Raw genomic sequence first — 25,649 nt, forward strand, 5'->3', positions numbered from 1 at the left:
AGTGAGCATCGAATTTGGGACACCCTGTTCATAGTGTTCCACGTAAGCTGGTCATTGGATTTTGTGGCTTATCCTTCATCTTCAAGCCAAATTGAAAAGTGACCCATCGATATGATAGTATATTTAATGGGCTATCCAAATATGTTATTGGAAATACTATCGAACCAAGGCATGGAAAATTACTGAGGAAAATCCATTTTTCAAAAAAAAAAATGTTTTGAAAATTTGACTGATTTTCGAAATAAGAAGGTCTATTAACAATTTCTCATCAATTGTTTCTTCATTTGAACTTTTTGATTTTCAGGAAAACGAAATTTTTTTTTTTGCAAAAATATATTTCATAATATTTTTTCGTATTTTCTGAATGCCCAATCGATTCTGAACCCAAATATGTAAATATATTGGTAGTTTTAATTTTTTTTCAAGCTATTCTATACACAAATCAACCTTAGGCAATACAGATTCCATATTCGGGAAATAAATCTATGCTGTCTATAGATTTATAAATATTTGATTGTCAAATTTTGAAGTCTCTAGGCCTTCTTATTTTGAAACATTTGCAAAAAAATTCCTTTTTTTTTTGCAAAAACGGATTTTCATCAATAACTTTCCATATCTACGTTCGATAGTTTTTCCGATAACATATTTGGATAGCCCGTGAAAAATACTATTATTGTGATAGGTCACTTCTCAATATCACTCAAAGGATAAGCCACGAAATCCAGTGATCCGTTCACGTGAAACACCCTGTACATAGGGCGAGGACTAAATTTATTTAATTCAACCAAAATATAAAATACTATTATTTCCGTGACAGATCCGTACTATGTAATTGAAATATTGCATATATAGACTTTACGATAACAATTTGAAACTTGATGCAAAATTTCACGTTGATGCAGAACCAGAATCATAGAAAAATCAAACAGAAAAAAAATGCCAAAAGTATTAGTAACCGCAGTACTGATTAGGTTGAAATTTATTTAGTATTTAGTTCGTTCAATCAGAATTCCTCATTTATATAAAATAACGAACAAAAATATCATCATAATAAATGACATTTCATAACATATACCGAAACGGTTCTGTGGTCTCCAATAGTCGCATTAATATCGTCAAGTTAGTGATTTCTCAATTTTTTTAAAAGGCAGCTTCATTTAAAAGTCTCCATATTTTAACTGTTACATAATTTCTTCAGGTGAAGGTTAACATTGTTGAGATTTGTAATAAATAATTCATAATATTGTTCTATCGATTAATAAACAAAGCTCAAATAATAAAAGAGTGAAATCATCGTTGATTGGGCGAAACTGTAGACGAGAACCTATAACCGGAAAAATGACTATCTCAGTAAAAGTTACAGGAGAGACAATAAGTTTTATTCGAAGAATCAAACGAGCAGCAGTTTTGAATAATGAAACAAAAAATTCTTTCGAGAATAATCCCATTCCAAGAATAAGGAATCACAAAAAAAAAAGCATTTTTAACATGTTATAAAAAAATCACGAATCAAACCTGCCATGAAGGTCTGGAATTAATCGATGAGTAGTAAACACATCACCAGAGGGTGAAGCTATAAATAACCCAGCAGATGTTCCTTGGGCATGGGCATCAATTCGAACCATTTTTCCGGTGAGATATAATGAGTTAAAAAATAATAATAATAAGATTTCACTTTTCGACTGACAGTCGAAAATTAACCTGAAGATGCCTGAAGTTTAAGCGAAACTAGTTATATTAAAATTTTCGGGAATTAATTTTTCATATATTTTTGTTGTATTGGTAGGGATGTTAATAACTCTTTGATTCATATAGGTCATACTTACACAATTATTACTGATATTTTTGGGAAGAAAACGCGTTTTCGAAAAAATATTGAAATATTTTCTCAATATTATTCACATCTTCTTCACATCCCAAAAAAAAAATGTGGAAATGTAGAATTTTTGATTTCAAGAAATATCAGAATGGTGAAAAAATTCGACCATAATTTTTAAACTACAACATTATGTCCGATTGCGTTGGATTCTGCGAAGAAAAATATTGATTTATCATGATTATGCTCCTAAATTCAATAATTTCCGAGTTATTTGATATTTTCTTGATTAATGTTGAAGTGTCCTATATATCGAATTTGTATTCTTACATTATATTCTTATGAAACAAATTGATAATAGAACATAGATTTAGAATATTGATACTAAGGGTAGTTGATGATAATATAATAATAATAATGATGAAGAAAAGGAAATTAAGTGTATTAGCCTATTTCGAAACTAATGAAAAAAAAATTAATCCACGTATCGGTTTTCTCAAATTCATAGTCTAGTGATGAGATCTCAGAATCCCTTTTAGCTAGAAAAAAAATTGAATGGCACATGTTCGGGCTCTATTTTCGAGAAAATTGATTTGGTGAAAACCGCAACCCCATAAGATCAATTGTTGTCAAGCTATAAGAGAAGATTGAAAAATGGTTTAAAATGAAAAGTTCTCATAACTTCTTTATTACTGGAGCTATAAACATTCAACAAAAACATGATAAGATTACGTTGTCGGATTGTGATATATTTTCAAATCCAAAATTTTACTATATCATTATGAATGTATAATATAGCGAATGAAATTCTTTTATTTGAGTGATTCTCAAATTCGAATATTTGGAATCTGATATTTTTCCTAATTGTCGAATTTATAACAAGCAGAATATTTATTATTTTCTGTATCTACCTTCTGAAATCCAAAGTTTGGCAACTTTTGCTCTCCTAGTGTCATCAGTTGTTTCACATCGTTTGGCGGGCTTGATGTTTGTTTTCTGAATTTCTGATATATTTAGGTATTTATTTCAATATATTTTGAGTAAATATGATTCACTATGGGACAAAAGAAGTGCGTTCCTTGTGGAGAAACTCGCGAATTGAGTGAAATATCGTATCACTGATATGTTTTCATTTCTGCGCGCTTCATGTCAAATTTGATAGTTCATGTTGGGGACAAAATTTGCTTACTGAAAATTACATGCTCCCTCTATCTATGTTTATTACTTTGAGTGACTGACATCTATGTTCTCCATAGTCGTCGTGTCGGGCTCACTGAGAATAATATTCTGCTCTAAGAAAATAATGTATGTAATTCTTTTCAAAATAATGAGGAGTCATTTCGTGGAATACGAATAAACGCAAAAATAATGTTGATATAAAATCATATTATGAATATATTGTTTTCAATACTCGAATGAGGATAATTCAAGGTTACCAAGGCATTACCTTATGTAAGTTCACTACTGAAAAATCGGTCTAATGGGATATTCGAAGAAGACAAAATAATACTTTATGTTTGCCTTGAACTAGAAATGAATTTCACCTTTATAACACGCAGAAGAAAGTAGGTATATAAATATTCTCCTGGTTTTTTCAAACAATAAAACAATTAAATAGATAGCAGTAAAGCTATTTGTCGAATTCCTTTCAGGTGTAAGTAAGCGAGAAAATGAATATTCAACAAAAACAATAAACAGAAGGCGATTTTTCACTTGGAATAATAGGTATGTCTGTTAAACTTGCAAGAATTTTTTTTTTGTCAGATAATAACTCGGCATGAACAATTTTCAGTGGGCCGTGAAACTGATCAACAGAAAGAGGATATATTTTTATTGGCCAATTGCTATTCGACTATAAGAAAGCCTCATGCGTGACCGTTTCAACTTGCTGAAGCAAATGAGAGGAACATGCCTCTACATTCTCAGTCTTTTTAAGTGTCATACTTGAAAATGGGAAGATGGATTTCGAAGGAAGAAATCGTGAAAAATAAGAATCTGTACGGTTATAGAAATGAAAATTTAGCTATTGCGGAATTGACATATTAAGAGATTTTTGAGAAACATGGTGTTTCAACACCGCCAAATTATTAATTCTTTGATGATCATTTAGTACAAAGTGATTGTAATTAATACTCAAACATTAACTACAACAAATAGCCAAAAACTTCCTTATTTCAAATGGAACATCCGGTATTTCTATATCTTATGGACCTTAAAAATTAATTATCTTTGTTAGGTTTGCCTACATCTAAAACTTATAATTTTTTAGGCGGTGTCATTTATAATAAGAAAGAGTTAGGCCATTATTTGTGGTTAATGTTTGAATATTAATTATGTTTGCTGTGTAATCAATCCAGAGTTATTTTTTGCTCTGTATAGAAATATCTGATATCTCTACTCGAAAAAACGTTGTATCAGTGGCGTAACAAGTATCTTTAATAGAGGGATTACCACCACGTGGTTTTTCGCGTATCAGTCAAACTTTGGGACCCATTTTGGCATCATTGCGATATGGAAACACTGGAAACTATGTATGGTATACGAAGTTTAAATTTACTTCATCTTCTTTTTTTTTTCCTCAGAGTAATAAACATAGATAGAGGGAGCAGATGTCATTTTCAGTAAGCATATTTTGTCCCCAACATGAACTATCAAATTTGACATTGAGCGCACGGAAATGAAAACATATTAGTGATACGATATTTCACTCAATTCGCGAGTTTCTCCATAAAGAAGGCACTTCTTATGTCCCATAGTGAATCAACGTTTCATATCAAATCATAATATATTGAGATGAATACCTAAATATATCAGAAATTCAGAAAACAAACTTCAAGCGCGGCAAACGACGTGAAACAACGGATGACAGCAAGAAAGCAAAAGTTGCCAAACCTTGGATACTATAAATTCGGCCATTAGGAAAAATATCGGATTCCAAATATTCAAATTTGCATATTTAATTGAGAATCACTCAAATAAATATATTTCTCTAATTCTATGGTTATTCCGTTCATTCTTCCACATCTTGTAGAACAAAATCGTGCGAGAATATATCAGAAACGCACAGTTTTCATGGTTATATTTTATTATTCTATGTTGGCACTCCGAACTTTCCGCTACGGCTTTATCTGTCAATTCATCAAATTGCCTTAAAGAAATCAGTTCTGCCAACCAACATTTTTCAATGCAAAAATCACTAAAATATATTTATGGAAATATTTCATTAATTTCAATGAAAATGCAATGAATTAGAGAAAATAATGTATAATACTCGTACAGAAGGCTTATTCTACCACTCGTTCATTCCAAAACTCGCCACTTCGTGGCTCGTTTTTGAATTTTGAACTCGTGGAAGAATACCAATGCCTTCTGCACTTGTATTATAAATAACTATTCACTCACTATAAAATACATTCATAATGATATAGTTAAATTGTGGATTTGAAAATATATTACAATCCGACAACGTAATCTCACCATGTTGGGGACATGGAAATTGCGTATACTCCCTCTATCTATGTTTATTACTCTATGATTTTTTCGAAGAAAATAAGTACATGACAGCACTGTAAGACGACTTTCACGGAATTATAATTTTAACTTTTTTGTAATGGTTTTTGATAAGTTTTTTCACGAATATTTTGAGAATATATCAATGCTTCGTACAAAGTACATATCATCAATTCAATTGTCAAAGACGGTAAGTTACCAAAATTTTCTCTTTTTTTTATTTACAAATTTTTTGTGGAAAAACGTAAATATTTTTATATTTACTTTCTTCCACGCAGATTATTGTTTAAGGAAATTATGTGAAAACCATTTCAAACTCAGTTACTTGTAAGAAGAAATATCTCTAATTCCGTTTTGAACTGAACAACCACGTGGTGTTGTTCCCTTTTAATTACCATTTAAAAAAACATTTTTTTCAATTTTTCGCCATTTTTATTTGAACTTTCCTTTCCATATTTGAATCCATGTATTGGGTGTTACATTGAAAAAATTGTAACTTTGATCTATATACACCCTGTATACATGAAAATAATTTTAAATTATGCTTCGGATTACCTCATATACACGTCACAAGAAAAGATTTTCAAAATATCTTTATTCACTCCCTTAAAATGAGATCCGCCCATGTGGTGAGCCTCCCGGTAACTATATCCAGTTATGTGGATTTCAAGGGCTCATTCGGCGATTGAATGAACGACCGCTCAAAAGTGTCTGCCTTCACGACAGTATTTTTCCTAGTTTTCAATATATTATACGTCCTAGTAATTTCGACACCCAACCATAATACATCACACGTCAAAAGCTCACCCCGTATATTTCCTATTATACAGAACACATTTACCCACGACAAAACAGCTGAGGCCCATGGCGGAGAGCACGACCTTCTTGATCCTGCTGCAAAATCGGCACCCACCTAAAGGGAGTCCCGTCAGGATCATATCATCCCCATTTCGTTAAGCACATCGCACACACACACATACACGCGCTGCTCTCGACTTCCTTGCAGGCATACGCAACGAGATCCGCACGATCACCATCCGAAGAACTATACGACCGAGCGAGCATTCGCGAGAAGACATCAAGTCATCGCAGGGGGCCTGTGAAATACTAACAGTCTCTTCATTTCAGAAACAATCACAATTAGACCAAGAATGCGTGGTGACTGCCTCGCCAGTGGCAGCGAAGTAGGTGGAACTCGGAAGGTACAGTTATGGTGCGGTCTTCCGGTTCGACTTGGTATATCACAATAGGTGCAGCTCTAATTGACGGTCATCGATTAACAATTAGCAAGTTAACGAGTTGAATTTCGTATTTCTAAACGTTCGTTCCCGATCTCATAATTTCTGTACGATGTCAATTTTTAAATTTTAAAGCGGAAATGGTTGATTACGATAACGTTCGACTCGCTGATGCAGTAACGGATCTTGGATTTTATCGAGGGGTGACAAAATCTGAGAAATATCGCCCTATCAGCAAATGCACCCTTGCCATTATTATCAATCAAGAATTTTCAGCCAAAGACGTCCATAACGTTAAAACTTCGCTCGCAGCTTACCGTTGCAGTATGGAACGTATATATAGTATAGAGTAAATTCGTAGTGTAATACAAATCCAACTCCCTTAGTTTCATGTCTGTTATCTCAAATCCAAGTAAATTTTGAAATGTATGTAATGTTTTCTCTTCAGAATGTTTAATTTGTTTTTTTTCCCTCAAAATTTTCAAAACTAATGATCTCTGTTCACGACTTTTTCTGGAATTTGTAATTTTTCATATTTAATTCTATTTGTTTTTTAATGAGAATATTCTGTTTTTGGTTGCTCTTGATTTTTTTTTCTTTTAATTTAATATTAGACCTAAGCAGATTCCAGTTTACTGGAACTCTGATAATTGAGGCCTTTTGTTGCCCCATATGAATGTGAGACTTAACAATGAATGGATTTATTATTATTATTAAATATTGAAAAACGCATCCTGTAACTTGAGAGTATAGATGTGTTGCAGGAGATCAAAAGCGTTAGCTTACCTTATATTCCTAAATGAAAGTTGAGATTGATCTTCAAAAACACTAGACGTTAAAAACGTCCTGTCAAAATTCGACCGAGTTTCTTGGGTGTACATATAGATTAAGAATTTTAAGGTTTGTTCAAAATTTCAAACAAAACAAATCATTAGAATCGTGAAAAATTCGAGACGAATATAAAGGGGCCCACTGAACAGGCTTCTTTTTGAAGCATTCGGAGTCGGGTATCTCGGGACTCGGGCGCCCGACTGTAAATCAATGACTAAAATTGACTGCTAGACTGGAAGGGGGTTCGAATGCTCGAAAAAGGCTCTGCCTGGTGAGTGGCCACTTTTAGAAAAAACACCCAATATGTCCATTACAATAGATTTTTTTCGACGCAGTATTATTAGGCTCCATTAGAGGTGCACTATCAAATACTTTGTAAATATAGAGGTGGCATTTAAACAAATGGACATATATGACCAAACATATGTTTTTCAATGAATTTTCAGATTCCATGGAATAAACGAACCGAAACTTTGGTTTGATATGCTTGAAACAGGCCGTTTTTGAAATATTTTGATTTCTCATAAATTGAAGGGTCTTTGAAATAACCTGATCCCGAAATAAATTAATTTATTTCAATTAAATTTTGAAAATGAATCCCAAGAGGAATCGGGATAAGTACTGACTTTCTGATTGAGAACTCTACTGAGTGTTCAAAATCAGATAATACATGATGACTCATTCAAACATTAATATCTAGCTTATTCCAAATGGCATACGCTGCATTTTATTTTTTATTAAATAGCAAATTTTATAATTTTCTAAAAATTCTCTATCAAATGGGAAAATTAAATATAATTTGTGCCATTTGGAATTAGTCGATTATTGACATTCGAATAAATCATCACATTTTGAAAACCCAGTAGAGTTATCAATCATTATCAAAAAGTTAGTACGTCTTTCAATGGCCCTCCTAAGTAAGTACGCCGGTTAGTTTGAATTATATGAAACTTTGAATATTGAATTCAGTCCTTACTTGATGAAAATTCATATTAATTTTATTAAAATAAGCACTTAAATTCCACAGAATATGTGGACATTAAAAGTGTTCATCTTTATTAAATGAAACCTTGAACAAAGTTGGGTTCATTTATTACATAGAATCTGGAAATCAAATTGAAAACAAAATGTCCCATAAGAAAAACATAGTTTGGTAATTCACACAGGTAAGAGCAAGCTAGGTATAGATATTCAATAAAAACAGTAAAAACTGTAAAAGCTAATCACTAAACCACTCAACGGATTTTTTTTAGGTATATTGTTCAGCCCAGGGTAACAGTAAGACTCTGTTTCATTGAAATCGAATGAAATTTAAACTATAATCGTCGTTCAAAGACAGAATTTTACACGGATGGAGTCGTGTTTGAGATCAATCTATTTTTATATGAGCAATCATCAAGCAGCAGGTTGATGTAATCCAGAAAAACAGAGGAAAGTCATCCACAAAGCCTTCTTTAACTGATTTTATCAAGAAGATAGATAACGGTCCAAAATTCGAACCATGCGGAATTCCAAATTTAAAATTTTGTAGTTATATTGTCCGGTTATAAAATTCGAATTCAAAATGTAAAGTATATTTCGTCGAAGGAAAATGTTGATGTTATTCGGTACAACAATTTAATGAAACCAAACAATACAGACTTATCAGAATCAGATTTTTTGAACGTAAGGTTTTTTTTGCCGTTGGATAGGTTAGGTTAAATTTTTTGGAGAAATCTACTACTGATGATTTTTAGTGTACGAATTAAATTGTCTGTAAAATATCAGCTAATGGCTTCTGATGAAAAACACCAAGCACTGTAATCATCTCATATCGAGAGGAAATAACTATGAGGAATACATCTGTGCAGCCTAGCAGTTCTTCAAGAAAAATATTGAAATACTCATTGAAAGAGAATGCTGAAATGAATGGAAATTCTGGTCAACCAACACAATTTTCCGACGCCACTGGTGCCAATTCACATCATTCACGTCTCTTTGTGGTTGAATTCAGATAGCGCGATACTATTGTTGCTCTTTTCACACCACGGTTCTTTCCAGATTGATAGAGGCAGCCGAGCACATGGAAAAATGTTCATAATATACACAAAGTTCATTATATTCGCTCTTATGCGGGGCGGGCACCTTCTTTATCCAAAAACTGTTATAATAGCGCATTGTTGCCGCTAAATACAATATTTATAATTGAAATCGCAATTGGCGCGTTTTCTGGACAATGACCGCGTTTTCGAAGAAGTTATTATTACTCAGGTCTCAGGTGGTGAAGGGGCATACAATGAGAGTAATGATAATTTTAAAAATAACTTTCCTATGATGTGAATCAGTTCTCAGTGGCTCGGCACTATACTTAAAATTAAGAGCTATCTCTATTACCCTTTGCCTGACCTTCATTTCAATAGAGCACTTTTAGAGCAAGATATAGGTATTAAAATAAATGGCATAACAATAAACAATTTTAAGATATGCCTATAACACGGTTGCAATTGTAGAAACTCCAAAAGATCTTCAGATACTAATTAATAATATAGTAGAATGCAGTGAAGAATACAGATTATCAGCAAAACAGAACAAATTGTGCATGGTCAAAAAATTGAACGTGTGAGAAAGTAGAATTACCTTGGAACTGTTATCAACGAAAATAACGGTAGCTCTGAAGAAATGAGATTCAGACTGGAAAAAGTCACATTTGCTAAAATAAAAAGGATATTCTGTGAATAAGATCTAAGCCTCAACCTTAAAATTCACCTTGTGAGATGTTACGTGCTATCAATTCTTTTCTACGGAATGGAAACATAGACATTGAAGAAGATCGATACCAGAAGGATGGAAGCATTTGAGATGTGAATGTACAGTAGAATACTAAGAGTATCGTGGTCAGAGAAAGAAACGAATGTGGAAATTTTACGAAGAATGCAGAAAGAGAAAGAACTGACTATTAAAAAGATCAAACTGCAATACCTGGGACATATTATGAGGGGAGATAGATACCAGTTGCTTCAGTTTATTGTCCAGAGAAAGATAATGGGCAAAATATTAATATGAAGAAGAAAGAACTCATGGTTGAAGAGCTTGAACTACTAAATATAAAGTGAAAATATACTTGAAAGAATGGTACAATTGCAACACTTGCCAATTGTTTACATCTACAGTATCTAAAATAGGCATAGCTTTGATGATAGCCAAACTTCGGAAGGAAGGAGACACGTGAAGAAGATGTTCATTTTTCTAGTTAGCAAAATGAATAACATATCATCAACAACTGTCAGAGTTGAACCACGAGCTACTAATTTTGGGTAAAACAAGAAAACTCCCCAAGTTCACTTCTTTTCAATATAATCATAGACGAAATTATAAGAAATGTGCGTGAGCTGAGAGGATACCCAAAGGGTGAATAAGAAATCAAGAATTTGGGTTACGCAGCTGATGCAACCCTGATCGCCGAATCTCTTACAAATGTACAATCGAGCAGCCAAATCACTCAATATGCTAATTTCACATCTAAAACCAAATGCATGACAATATAAAAAATACCGACACGTTACAAGCTGCCTATTGACGATAAAATCATCGAAACAGTGAATGAATTTTAGATATCTGAATATAGAAATGTCAGGATATGGGGATGTAGAAGCCGAGGTAGAAGAACAGACCAACAAAGCCACTAGAATATCAGCATGCCTTAACAACTCAATTTGGCGGCAAAAAAATCTCCGAACAGAAACAAAGCCAAGAATTTATAAGGCTACAATAAGACCACTAATGATCTGCACTGTTGAAACTCGTCCAGAGACGGCAAAGACTAGAAGAGTACTGGAAAGGGTAGAAATGCGGGTGGAGAATTACTGAGAAGACATTTCTGGAGCTGGATAGGGAGCGAAGCGAGCAAATCAGGAAAACATGTATGAGCGGATAGTGAATAGAAAAGTCGAATGGATGAGGCCTAACCTAAAGTACCTAATTTAGAGAATGAAGAAGAAGAGATTGTCAGCAGAAGTTAAGAGTTAAGCCGTAGCCAAACAAAGGAACAATTAGCGTGAGGGTCATTAAGGACGTTGTTGGTTCCAGTTTCATGAACGCGTTCAATTCGTACGTCAGATGGCTCAGGCAGCAGTGGTGTGCGACTATGAGTGCATTGGATTTTTGACGTGTTTTTATTGTATTGTATTTTATAGTAGCTTAAAAATTTTTTTCTGGATGCACTTTTGTTTTTATCTTTATATCTTATATTTTCCTTTTTTTTTGTGAATATATCGGGTGTCCCAAGGTGAGTGGCCTATTAGATTATTATGGAAACTATTGATGGTAAAGATTTCAAATTTTGTGGATAGATATTTGGCCATGTAAGGTACATTTTTAAAATAATTTTACATTTCCAGTGTTGCCGGATGTACGACAATTTGGCAACAACTTTGTTATTTTGAATAGGACATCCGGTATTTATATTTTTTTTATGATACTCTATAAAATATTGAATCTATTCACTCTTACTTTTCCATCCCTATCTTCAACGGTTTTTGAGTTATTAATTATTTTTCGAAATTTTAGATAAAATTGGCGTATTACGAAAATGACTCTAGTTCGCTCAATATTTGAGATTTAACTCAGAAATTTTGCAAGTCGTTAGATATTGATCTGATCTGTGTCACTGCTTTTGAATTATGGTTGTCAATAATACAGGACGGACCAAAAAAAATCATCATTTGCCAAGTTACAAAATTGTAAAAAAGTCTATTTTTTCAAATTAGATACCTAGTATATTTTTTAATTCCTGGAATCAGTACAACACACTCTACAATTTTTCTATTCACGTCCCTATACCTATCTCAACTGGATTCCGAGTTATATGCGTTATATGTGTATATCTTTCTTGAGCCATTATTTATAGAAAAACCTCGGAACAAAACACCTGTTAGGCAATAATTGTTTATTTTGACATTTATGGATTGAACTGATTCATTGATATATCGATCTATGAACGACAAAGAGAAAATAACAATACAAAAGAAATTAACACTTATTGAATCAATGTGAAATCTAATAAACGCATATAACTCGGAATCCAGTTGAGATAGGTATAGGGACGTGAATAGAAAAATTGTAGAGTGTGTTGTACTGATTCCAAAAATTGAAAAATATACTAGGTGTCTAATTTGAAAAAATTGACTTTTTCACAATTATGTAACTTGGCAAATGATGAATTTTTTTGGTCCGTCCTGTATTATTGACAACCATAATTCAAAAGCAGTGACACAGATCAGATCAATATCTAACGACTTGCAAAATTTCTGACTTAAATCTCAAATATTGAGCGAACTAGAGTCATTTTCGTAATACGCCAATTTGATCTAAAATTTCGAAAAATAATTAATAACTCAAAAACCGTTGAAGATAGGGATGGAAAAGTAAGAGTGAATAGATTCAATATTTTATGGAGTATCATAAAAAAAATAGAAATACCGGATGTCCTATTCAAAATAACAAAGTTGTTGCCAAATTGTCGTACATCCGGCAACACTGGAAATGTGAAATTATTTTAAAAATGTACCTTATATGGCCAAATATCTATCCACAAAATTTGAAATTTTTGCTATCAATAGTTTCCATAATAATCTAATAGGCCACTCACCTTGGGACACCCGATATAATAATATCTATTAGTCTATTGATATTGATGGCTTAACAATTATTCATGCAATTTTCGAATGATCTGATGATTCTTGAAATAAAAATGTTATAAACAGTGAACGGTGACTACTAAAGCAGCATTACTGGCAATTCTAAATGGTTATTATTGGGAAAAATTAAAATAGCTGACATGTACAAAACATTCTGACTATCCATTGTATATTTCCTTTTCACCTATTCATGTTTAAAGAGCCCATATTACGCCCAATATATGTATACCTAGAGTTCAATACATAAAAATAACATTCGAAGAAAATGACTCACATCCTTTTCCCAAAAGAGATTCATGAACCCATGATAATTAAAGGAAATCCTACGCCCGTCAAATCCAGTAATATTTTGGAACAAAAATGAATCATTTTTAACGATCCCGAGATGTTTACAGATCGATGCCAGAAGCGAAATACAACAGGCCATTATATTTTGGTGTTTGGGTGGATAAGACGGAAAACTCGTAACAAAGAACGTTGGCCCTTCAAAATAGTGAACACAAATGGTTGATTATTTCTTTCTCAAGCGCGAAAATCTCATCACCATTTTTTTAAAATCATTACAAGTATGATGTACTGATGAACATAAAACTCTTAATTGCATGTCAATAGATATGCGCAATAATGAGCACTAGGAACCCACCAATGCCGCAGCAGATAGGAATTCTGCTAAGGCAGACAATCTACTTTGCTACCAAGTTGAACCTATAATTTTTTTCTTCGATTGTTTATAATGAGATGGACAACCTAAGACCGTACTAGGCAAAGAAGAGAAGAAAGAACAGGGAACAAGAGTTAATACGTAGTCAAACAAAAAAACAACATATGTAGAATATTGTATTTGAAAATTTATACAATTACCAGAATTTTTAAATTTTTCCTTATAAATTTAAACAGATTTTGATAGAAATCGCAATTGATGGAATGGTTGGTTTCTATGAAAATGACAGTCAGCTGAGTGGACTGCACATGATGAACCGAATCCAAAGCGAGGAAAAACACAACAATCATCTGGCAAGGTTATGGCATCAGTGTTCTGAGATGCGCAAGGTATAATATTAATTGATTACCTCCAAAAGGGCCAGACCATCCACAGCGATTATTATATAGCGTTATTGGATAGTTCAAAGGATGAAATCGTTAAAAAACAGCCCCATTTGAAGAAAAAAGGTGGTTTTTCATCAAGACAATGCGCCGTGTCACAAATCAATGAAAACAATGGCAAAATTTCATGAATTGGGCTTCGAATTGCTTCTGCATCCACCGTATTCGCCAGATCTGGCCCCCAACGACTTTGTCCTGTTTTCAGACCTCAAAAGAATGGTCGCTGGAAAGAGATTTAGCGCCAATGAAGAAGTAATCGCCGAAACTAAGGATTATTTGGAAGCGAAGGACAAATCGTACCACAAAAATGGTATCGAAAAGTTGGAAGATCGCTATAATCGCTGTATCGCCCTCGAAGACAACTATGTTGAATAATAAAATCGAATTTTGCAAAAAAAAATGTGTTTTACTATGGGAAACCGGGGACTTTCCCCTTTATTCCCTGTTATTAACCTGCAAAATATTACTTTTTCGGCCTAGGCAGCAAAGTGGAGAATTTCCTATCTAGGCTGGAAAAGTATTATTTTGCTGATTGATATGTGAGCAAGCAAAGTGATATGCATAGTTGATATGGCAGCAAAGTGAGGACGTTCTTGCCTAGGCAGGAAAAGTAATACTTTGCTGATTGATATGTGCCTGCAAAAGTAATATTTGCTGTCAATTAGAGAAAAACAAAATTGTTCAGGATTATCTGAAATTAATCTTGCGAGCCTAACCTGAATTATTTTTATTCCAAAAATGATTGGAAGCCAACTCTGACGACAACAACCGACCATGTGCAACGACCCCAAAGAGCGACCAATTGTGAAACCTGCCTCAACAGCCTCCCACAAGAGTCAAAAGACGAAGAAGATTCAGAATACTCATAATAGAACTGGGGATAATTACTATTCGATAACCATCTTATAATCGAACGTTCGACACAATCGCAGGAAATATGACGATATAATCCGGTTGAAGATATAGAATAACTCCTATAGACTAAAAACCCCATTTCTTATCCGAAGAGATCGAATAAGATCTGTAAGCCATTGTTTCATCTCTCGGCTAGTGCGCTAATTGGGAATTCTGTTTCATCCGAATTGAATACTGCCAGCAGTCGGAACAATGGGGATTCCAATTCGTGAAATCCGATTCTTTCTGGGTTAAGGGGAACGACAGACCGCAGCTCTCGTGTACGCGCTGCTGATACACTGAGAGAAGTGTTTATTTGATATCATCGAAAATGCATTATAGTTAATGAATCATTTATTGGATATATGGACAAACAAATATTAGTTTAATGGAAATAAATAATTCATTTGAAATCCCACCAATAATCATCATTTATTATTACACTTCATTTATTTACGCATAACTTATATCAATAATGCTGAATAAATATCCATTTGAAGGAAATAAATATAGTTGAAGTTTATATATAATTGAGTAATAATTGATAAACCTTATTTATATGTAATATGTATCCATGCTTAATAAAAATCATATTTCAATTCAGTAATGGTTATCGTATTTCTTAGATAATTATTTTGGTTGTTTCTATTATCCGATTGTTAGGGACCGAGGAGAACCGTTTGCCACACTAGCTAATTTTTTAGAGTTCATATTGAGGGAATCCGAGTTTGAACCCTAGTCATATTGATTGCATCTGTTCTGCCAACATCACTAATAAAATAAGCAGGTATAGTATATCCAAAGTCACTTGAAGGAAGCCTGAATATTTCAATTATACAAGGGTTGTCCAAGTTTTCAAAAATTCCTTTGGAATTCATGAAAATATTGCTATCAATACTCTCAAATAAACCCCGGTATTTAGCATATCGTCTTGGAAACAAGAATGTCCCGATTTGATTGATCTCATTGGCTGAATATTTCCCCTCGTATTCCCCTTTCCACTTTGAGAGCGTTTTGGTTACACTCATTGGCTACATCTATCACTTCTTAATTACCTTCTAATAATTCGCATAGACCAGTGTGGTCCATAGGGGTATTATTGAAATGCATTTTTACGTAGTTTTAGTTCGTTGTGTGACTGATGCTTTTAATGATTTCGACTATGATGTTTGGCACAATTCTATGGCTTATGTAAAAAAAGATGAATATTTCGCAATCAAATATATTCTTCCATTTACTTTCAAAGTCAGATCCATATATGACGGTTCTGAAGAAAATTATTTCGCATCCTAAATATCTTCATTCCACTGAAGGAAGAATTGATTAAAATGAGATTAAACAACAATTTTTTCATTACATTTTCTTATTTTAGCAATGTTATTACTGGTTTGAGAAATCATGTAGAATAGGCATATGATGTAGAGGCTCTTAGTACGTCAAATTAGCAGCTACGTAACCAGATCGATAAATCAATCAGGTATTGTATAGAAAATAGAAATATTTCACCATTTCCTGCCATCAGTTGGGACAGTTTTAATAATAGGTTACATATATCTTTGAATATTTATTCTGATTCTGAATACGAAAAATTTAAGAGTTATCGAGGAAAAACTTAAACTGAGGAAATACTACAATTTCTAACTGAGTGGAGTAGTCTATGACTCGACCTATGACATCAATTATTCGTAATTGAAAATTTTATTGGTTTATGGATTTTCAACCATCTCAAAGAATAATTTATTACAATACGTCTTATAGGCCATCGCAATGAATCACCCTGTACGTCATTATCATTCAACCTTCTGCTTTCACTGAGGAACATAAATTTTGCCTTACAATAACGAAGAAATAAAATTCAATTCGGCAACGTAGCTGCTAATTTGACGTAGAAAATTCGATGTCATTCAAGCATCTCAAGGTCATGCACCTATTCTACTCTAGTTTGTCTTATATTCAGACACTACATTTCCGAATTCATCTCAAACATATTCGTGCTCTTATAATTCTATGCAACGATCAGTTCATCATCGTTGATAACGTTCCTTGATAGTATATTACAGGTCGAGAATAAATAATAATCAAATTATAACACCGTAGAATGACATAGTATTTTTTTTGATGTAACAGCAAAAGCTACTCACGTCACAAATTTTCTGAAAGAAAAAGAATCGACATCTGAGTCCCATACATACGCAAAAATATTATTTTCAACTCAAGGGTTTGAAAAGTGTGCGCCTATGGTTTATGACTGTTTTGCAATTATCTCTGGCGAAACGTTTTTATAGACTAGTTCAAGTGACTTTGGATATACTATACAAACGATCTAAACCCAAAATTCAGAACAGATGTGCTAAGCGGCGTTCTATAAGCCCATAGTAACACAGATTTTATGTTTTAAAAGGAAATTCAAATCATAGGAAAAGTTCAAGGACAGATCCTTCAAGGAGATGTGCTTCTCTTTGAGGGATGTGTCCTTAAACTTTTCCACAGATTGGATCGCTAGAATTATGTTAGTTTGTTAATTATAAATAAATCCTATATTCTGAGTGAATCAATTATTGAATTCTTGTAAGAGTTTATTCATAAATAGCAAATGTTCTTTAACTACCAGTTGAAAATTTGTTGACAATGAGTCTATGTTATTTGTGGAGATAACGTAAGTTCATATAAATTATTTATCACCGAAATATATTGAATTGTATCAAATACCATGTAAACAAATATTTATTAATATCTATTAATATCTATTAATATCTATTAATATATATAATAATATCTATTAATATCTTTTAATAAACTTTTTTGAATGCATAATTCAACTACTAATGAATATATCAAATATAAATCTGCTGTAATAGTTGTGAATAAATAACCTCCAAATAAGTGCTTTATTAATAAAAAAATATGGATTTCTCTCAGTGTAGGATTAATGGCAGCACCGGAGGATGTTGGCTCCTTTAACCGTTGCATTTTCCGTAAGATTGCGTTACGTTCTCGCGTAAGGAGGCGGACGACGACGTGTTCCGTGAAGCGTGCTCCACAATGCCTCGTGAAAAATGATCTGATACCGATGAGAATAGCGATTATTATGATTAATGGTGAAAGGTTTCGAAGTTTTCCTGAAGATACACGACTTTATCTAACGGGATGTCAATGGTGGAGTTCTACGTGAAAAACTATAATGAAATATATTTTGTCAAGAAAGTATAGACAAAATTTGAAAGGCCTGGTTAGAGGGATTGTAGATAATCTTTTCATCGCCGTGAAAATGACCCTTACCCTATGTCCTACGTGAGCGACTAATGTTACGACGCGAGCGACGCCAATTTTATGTACTACGCGAGCGATGTGAGCAGCGCGACTTTTTTTGTCCTACGTTGAAATCTACAAACGCGACACGACGCGACATAAATATGGTAGGGTTGGGATTGTTCATTGCGGAAGATCAGTCCGTTGTCATACGCTTGTAGAGAAACAGTTATAATGAGGTGGTCAAGAAAACGTAAATTATTCATATGTGAAAATGTGGCTTTAAAAATGCTAATTGTAAGACGCAGAAAAATGGGAAGATAGAGAAATCCAACAAATAAAATTTTTTTGGAACGAATGAATTTTGGAGAGTTTCACCACTTATATAAACAATTAAGGACTTCTGTAAATTTATTCCACAGTTATTGTAGATTGCTTCCTACAACATTTGACTATATAGTGAACATTTGACTTTATAGAAACAGTCAAAAAAAATCTAAGAAATACGTTAACCTTTACTGAATTGAAATATTTTTTTCAATCTGCATGGATACATATTACATATAAATAAGATTTATTTATTATTGCTCATTGATATATTAACCTCAACTATATTTATTTCCTTCAAATGGATATTTCTTCAGCATCATTAATATAAATTATGCGTAAATAAATGAAGTGTAATAATAAATGATGATTATTGGTGGGATTTCAAATAAATTATTTATTTTCATGAAACTAATATTTGTTTGACCATAGATCCAATAAATGATTCATTAACTATAATGCATTTTCGATAATATCAAATAAACACTTCTCTCAGTGTATATAATACTATAGTTAATTCGTCAATCTTACTTGTTTCACCCAGTTCATCGGCAATTCTACTCTATTCTCTATCCACCAACAGTCGATTATGATATCTTTTATCAGTCTTGTCCCAGAGTATACTGGAATTTCTAACAGCCAGTATTAAAACTTCGTTTAAATCATTCATTGTAGAGCGGTCGAAGTAAACGTGCCTGCATCAACAAGAACTACTGAAGTTCGCGCGAATTCCACATGGAAATATCAATCAATTTGATCGCCGACAGAGCGCGAAACAGTTTTACGACCGATACGACTGCACGTAGGACAGCGCTATTATATTCCAAGGTTTGATATATCGCGTTTGGTCGCGTCGCTCTAATCGCTCGCAATAATTCGCTCACGTAGGACACAGCGTTAGAGTTTTATCGTTAATTATCAATCAGTCTCTAATGCGATTTTCACAACCCCCTTGATTGAGCTCTACGTGCTGGTGACCAGTGGGTCGGTGGATATAGATTTGTTTCATGTTACAGTTTTTAAACTAAAGTGTTTTTTTGAAGTGTTTCATTAATTTATAAACTTTTTTGGTTGAGGTTTTATTTCTGATTGTTTATTTTTTCAAAGAATTTATGTAGCCTTGGTTAATCGATCGTCTAGAGGTATGATTCGATTACCTGGCCTTTCGTCTTTTTTTCCGTGACTTTGTTGGATTTGCAATAATTAAACTCTTTTGAATTATTTACATCTATTTACAAAGCCACACTTATACAGTACAAACTCAGTATTGAGAAGATCTTAATTACGTCTTAATTACAAGTTTCCCACTACGGTACTGAATTTTGTCTTTAACTCTAGTTTTAATTACTCGAAACATCTTCGATTATCACGTCTTCGTCGTACCTCAAGTTTTCGGTCGTCTCGTCTCTAACTTGTTCGCGACTCGTCTTAATCTAGTCCGCGAACCGTCTTTTCGTCTTACGTCTTAAGCTGACCGACCGAACTTGACTCGTCTTCGTCTTAACTTTACCCGTCTTCGACTTAATTTGAACTCAACTTTCTGCCGATTAGAACCTACCCTGTCTCGAATATCGACCTCCCTTCTTTCGGCTTGACTACACCCTTAGGGAAAGTACCATCCCCTAGTCCAATAAGAATTTTGCCGTACCGCCCGCAAAGATCTTCGCGGATTCCTGGAAATCGAATATTCTCGAAAGACTAGAACCTGATACACAGATGTTACACATCTGGTACGACCGCGTTGTCTTCTAACTTTCCCAACCCCCCAATAAATCTCTTCAAGATTCACCACTCCATGACATATCTTCGACACCTCGAAGAATTACACATCCTTTTTACATTATCTGTACAATAACAATTCGTTCCCTGTAAATTCATTGAAACTGTCATGCCCTCGACACTAGAAGAAACTAATAGGTCTCCAAGCATCCGGTTGACCATCGCAATTATTTACAGGGAACAATAACTGGATCCTACATTTATGTTAATTTTTATTCTATACTTCATAATATTTGTAAAATGGCAAGTCCGTTTATGGTTACGGTCTTAAATTTTTCATTGCAAATGGAATTTCGTTTGTAGAAGGCTGAAAATGTTATGAGAGGTTCACGATGAATGAACTAACAAAAACATATGCACATGGTACAGGGTGTTCCACGTAAGCGCGTCACTCGATTTTGTGGCTTATCCTTTGAGCAATATTGAAAAGTGACCCATCGCAATGATAGTATTTTTCAGGGGCGATCCAAATATGTTAACAGAGAAACTATCCAACTAATGCATGGAAAGTTATTGAGGAAAAACCATTTTTTTTTTTTTGCAAAATTGACTGGTTTTCAAAATAAGAAGGTCTAGGGACTATTTCTCACCAATTTTCTCAATATTTTCCCTTATTTTCTGAATGCCCAATCGATTCTTAATCCGAATATATAAATATATTGATAGTTTTTCATTCACATCAAGCAATTATATTCAAAATCAACTTGAGTAAATTCAAATTCAATATTCGGAAAATATTTTCATTCTCGATTATAATAGAAGCGAAAATATTAAGCCTGAATTTTCATTCAAAGCTCTCAATATGTTTACTCTTGAAAAAAGAAGTGTTATTTTGGAAATAGTTCTCCAAGAGTAAACATATTGAGAGCTTCGAATGAAAATTCATGCTTTATATTTTAGCTTTTATTATATGAAACCTTCAAAATTTGAAAATCAACCACAAAAAACATGGATATATTTTCCGAATATTAAATCTGAATTTCCTCATGTTGATTTTGGATGAAATTGCTTGGAATAAATGAAAAAAACTACCACTATGTTTACATACTCGGATTCAGAATCGATTGGGCATTCAGAAAATATGGAAACATATTATGAAGTATATTTTGCAAGGAAAAATTTTCGGTTTCTAGAAAACCGAAATTTCAAATGAAGAAACAATTTGTGGGAAATTGTCTCTGTACCTTCCTATTTTGAAAACCAGTCAAATCTGCAAAACAAAATTTATTTAAAAAATTGTTTTTCCTCATTAAATTTCCATGTCTTGGTTCAATAGTTTTTCCGATAACATATTTGAATAGCCCGTGAAAAATAATGTCATAGTGATGGGTCGCTTATCAATATCGCTCAAAGGATAAGCCACAAAATCCACCCGCTTACGTGAAACACCCTGTACAGTGCAGTCATAAAATTTGCTTAGCACTTCTTGGTTATCAACGCCCCCTATTAATCTTTTCAAATTATTTGAGTTAACAATTAATATCAGAAGGTGGAGGTGCTGAAGAAATGCTAGAATGTGTCAATTTCGGTCCCATATTCGTACTATCAATTAAACCTCTGTCAAAAAGATCCGGCCTAATAATTAAAAAACATTTTTTCTTGAAAATACGACTTTATTCAGCCACTTTCAGATTTTTCATGTATCGGTTGTCCTAAATTCGTTATACAGTTAGGCGATCTATGAATCCTCTTGAACTAGAAAAAAAATTATCTACATTATCATGAAAACAAAATTCCAAACGAAATTGTTTACGGAACCCTAGACGAATTATGCTCATTAACGAATTTAATAGGAACAGTTGAGATCTGAACCTACCCTAAATTTCTAGGTATTCCCGTTCGTGTGTGAAAGGACAAAATAGAATTTGAGATTCTTCATCATTGAATCTAACTTTATCGTTTAGAAACATTCCCGGCTCAAAATTAGAAAATTACGGACATTGTGACGATCTGTTGGCTGAACGAGCGCTCAAAAATCCCTGTTAGTAGGTATTTAGTATTAACACAAACATTGCGTTTAAAAGAGTTGTGAACATTGGATTTTTATTCGAGTGTTTGAGTATCTTTTATTTCGAAAGGAGCCTACTTTGACGGCAGTTTTATAAATTTTGACGAGTAATCCATACTTTTCTATGATTGTTTAATTTGGAGATTTTCGGTTCTTTTCAAAGACTAGTTTTTACCAACAGCTCAACTACCTAAATGAATTTTGATAATATTTATTGAATGAACAAAATTATGAGGATCTTTGTGAAGGATTTTCCAATAAGAAGTTTTATTTTGATATTAACAGTTGTAGCACCATATCTTTTTCATGGAATACTCCATGAACAGTTCGTAAGGTATGCTAATCAATGTACTCAGTTGTTCTTGATCGACGCACACAGTTTCGATTTTTCCCAACAGCTCAAATTTTTGACCAGTTTCACTATTGCCGGCAGAGAAGATGATTCACGACGACCCTAAAGAGCTTAAGTTTTGTGAACTGTGACTGCAAAATATTCACCATTTTTGTGGTTAATTTCAAACAATTTCAATGCATAGTTGAAGAGTGTATCATTCCATTTTTAGTGATGACGAAGTTTTTACTTATCGAATGTTAAAAAATGGCACCTTCAAAGTTGGCAGCTGCCCAAATAGATGGAAATTTAAAATGAAATCTCTTATTGGAAAACCCTTTATTAATCTCGAATCAATGTCAAAAACTCGGTTAACTTTTTCGACAAAACTTTCAGCAAATTTTTTTTTCCAAATGTTTAACTATAAAAATAGATCTCCGTTTATACTCCTATGTTAACCCTTGCTGCGTCTAAACAAGGAGATATGAATATAATTCATTGTTTCAGATGTTAAAGGGTAAATCTGTCAAATGTCACCACGAACGATGTTGCAAGTCCTGATTGCCTAGAAACATATTTCAGCAAGCTTATCTCCGTCTCCCCTAATGTTCAACGTTCATCGGCATTCGGCAGCCTTACAAAGGCCTTGACATACATGCGAGGTTATTGTTTGCTTTCTCTAGTTGTAGGCATTATTATTCTGCGTTAACAAATTATCTACGGGAATTCAGTTGCATTCGACCATTCTCGACGATTCAATTAAGTCAATTCAAGAAAGATAATATGATTATTGATTCACGAAATGTTGGAAGAAACCTTATTTTATATCGGACAGATGAAATGAATTATTCTATTTCTTTTTTGCTGATATGCTAATAAACAAATTTTAATTTCAATCAGAATTTTATTATATCTGCATAAAATGATGAATTAAAAAATCATCAACTCCATTAGCTGGAATGGGCATCAAACAATGACACTTTTTAGATGAATTGCCTTTTTCCGAAACACCAAAATTTTTTATTATTATCCTAGTGAAAGTGGCCTTAATCATTGAGAATGTTTTTTCTCTAACTCTTTAGCAAATCCTTTCATTGTCGTATCTTGTAGAACAAAATTGTGCAGTAATATCTCAGTTTCACACATGTTTCATGGTTATATTTCATTATAATATGTTGGTACCTACTCTGAAGTCAGGGATTTATCTATATCAGTCAAATTTATGATACAGAAAACAGTTCTGCCAACCAACATTTTTCAATGCAAAAAAAATTTACGAAATTTATGGAAATATTCCATTAATTTTCAATTTCCTCCACATTTCGGATATGCCTTCAAAAAATGTCATGATAATAATCACCCGCAGATTTAGATTGGCTGGCTAGGGAAATATGACATCAACAACGATATGGTGAATGGAATTGGACCAGTGGTTTGTCCACCTAGGTCAACGGATCTAAATCCTCTGAACTTCTACGTCTGGGTGAAATATAAGATGTAGTAAAATGAAATCCATTATATTTGCTTGAAAAACAAGGCTTTAATTATCATAGTTAGATTGATCCGATTTAGGTAAAATAGGTTTTTTTCGATAGCCCCTATTGCAAAAAAAATGAGACAGTTGATTTTTACAAGCCACTGTTAAAGCGATTTCTTCTTCAGAAAAATTGTTTTCCATGAACAGGAACAAATATTAATCACTTGGTGCTATGTCCGGACTAAAAGGTGGATGCATAAGAACCTCCTAACCAAGCTCTGTCAAGTCGCTAACGATGTGGGTGGCCTGGCGTTGTCATTAACCAAATTCCCCTCATATTGGCCAAAGCTAGACGCTTCTGGGCGATTGCCAACAATTATGCCGTTGGGGAGCAGCTCATACTAGATAATTCTCTGCCAATCCCACCAAATACACAGTGAAAATCTTCCTGGCCGTCATCCTAGTTTGACCATCGTTTCCGCCAGCCCACCGCGTTTCGACCACGACCGTTTTCGCTTGACGTTGTCGTAAAATATAGCGTATTTTCATCAATAGAATTCAAACTCTTTGTTTAGTTGATAAAAAAAGAAAAGAAAGCTTTCTTCTTACAAATTAAATGCGGAATTCGAAATTGATATTTATTCAAAAGAAAAGCAGTGGCGTAACAATTTTTTCCTAAAAAATGTCCATTCACGCACTAGTGCGGACTTCACTGGTATTAAAAAAAATTGTTGTTTCCATCTGAAAAACGTGCTACCATGAAGGAAATAGAAACTCAGAAAATTTCATTCGAATATCTTATGATATGAGTTTTCTCGTTCATTAATAAAATTGTGATGCACTATCTGAACCAACTAAAATAGAATCAGGAGTACCACAGGGAAGTATACTGAGTCCACTGCTTTATCTCATATATTCATCCGACATTCCAGAGAATCAGAACACTACAAAAGCATCGTTTGCAGATGACATAGCAAAACTCACAATCCATGAAAATGCGGCTACAGCTTCCGTGAAGCTCCAAGAACATCTGAATGAACTGGCGAAATGGTATCGAAAGTGGCGCCAAACTATCAATGAAACAAAATCAGTCCGAGTAACTTTCACCAACAAACGAAACATATGTCCACCAGTTAAAATAAACGGAAATCAAATCCTGGTTAAAACAGAAGCCAAATACCTAGGAATCCACTTAGACCACGCCTCACCTGGAAACAACACATTTTAAAGTAAAAAGGCGCAAATAAATATCAAATTCCGACAAAGGTACTGGCTTATAGGCAGAAAATCTAAGCTATCCCTCCAAAACAAGGTACTGATTTACAAAACCATAAATAAACCAATATGGACATATACGGCATTCAATTTTGGGGAATATCCAAATGATACAGAGACTGCAATCCAAAATAC

At 33.5% G+C, this 25,649-nt stretch overlaps 1 protein-coding gene across 13 annotated transcripts in view; it reads right to left on the bottom strand.

Annotated features, from left to right (window-relative positions):
• Window positions 1-25,649, bottom strand: part of LOC123674638 (rho guanine nucleotide exchange factor 18) — a 91,845-nt gene that overhangs the window by 45,431 nt on the left and 20,765 nt on the right. For 2 of the 13 annotated variants that reach the window (XM_045609615.1, XM_045609600.1), the window contains exon 1: window positions 6,168-6,405. The exons of 7 other annotated variants lie outside the window; for them this stretch is intronic. In XM_045609615.1, the coding sequence (XP_045465571.1) occupies window positions 6,168-6,264 (97 nt within the window). In that variant the 5' untranslated portion in view covers window positions 6,265-6,405. Of the gene's footprint in view, window positions 1-6,167; window positions 6,508-25,649 lie in introns of those variants that run through there. 4 more of the 13 variants (XM_045609672.1, XM_045609578.1, XM_045609655.1 and 1 more) reach the window with 4 other exon arrangements.

This window comes from Harmonia axyridis, chromosome 1 (genome assembly GCF_914767665.1).
Source record: "Harmonia axyridis chromosome 1, icHarAxyr1.1, whole genome shotgun sequence".
Taxonomy (NCBI): Eukaryota; Metazoa; Arthropoda; class Insecta; order Coleoptera; family Coccinellidae; genus Harmonia; species Harmonia axyridis.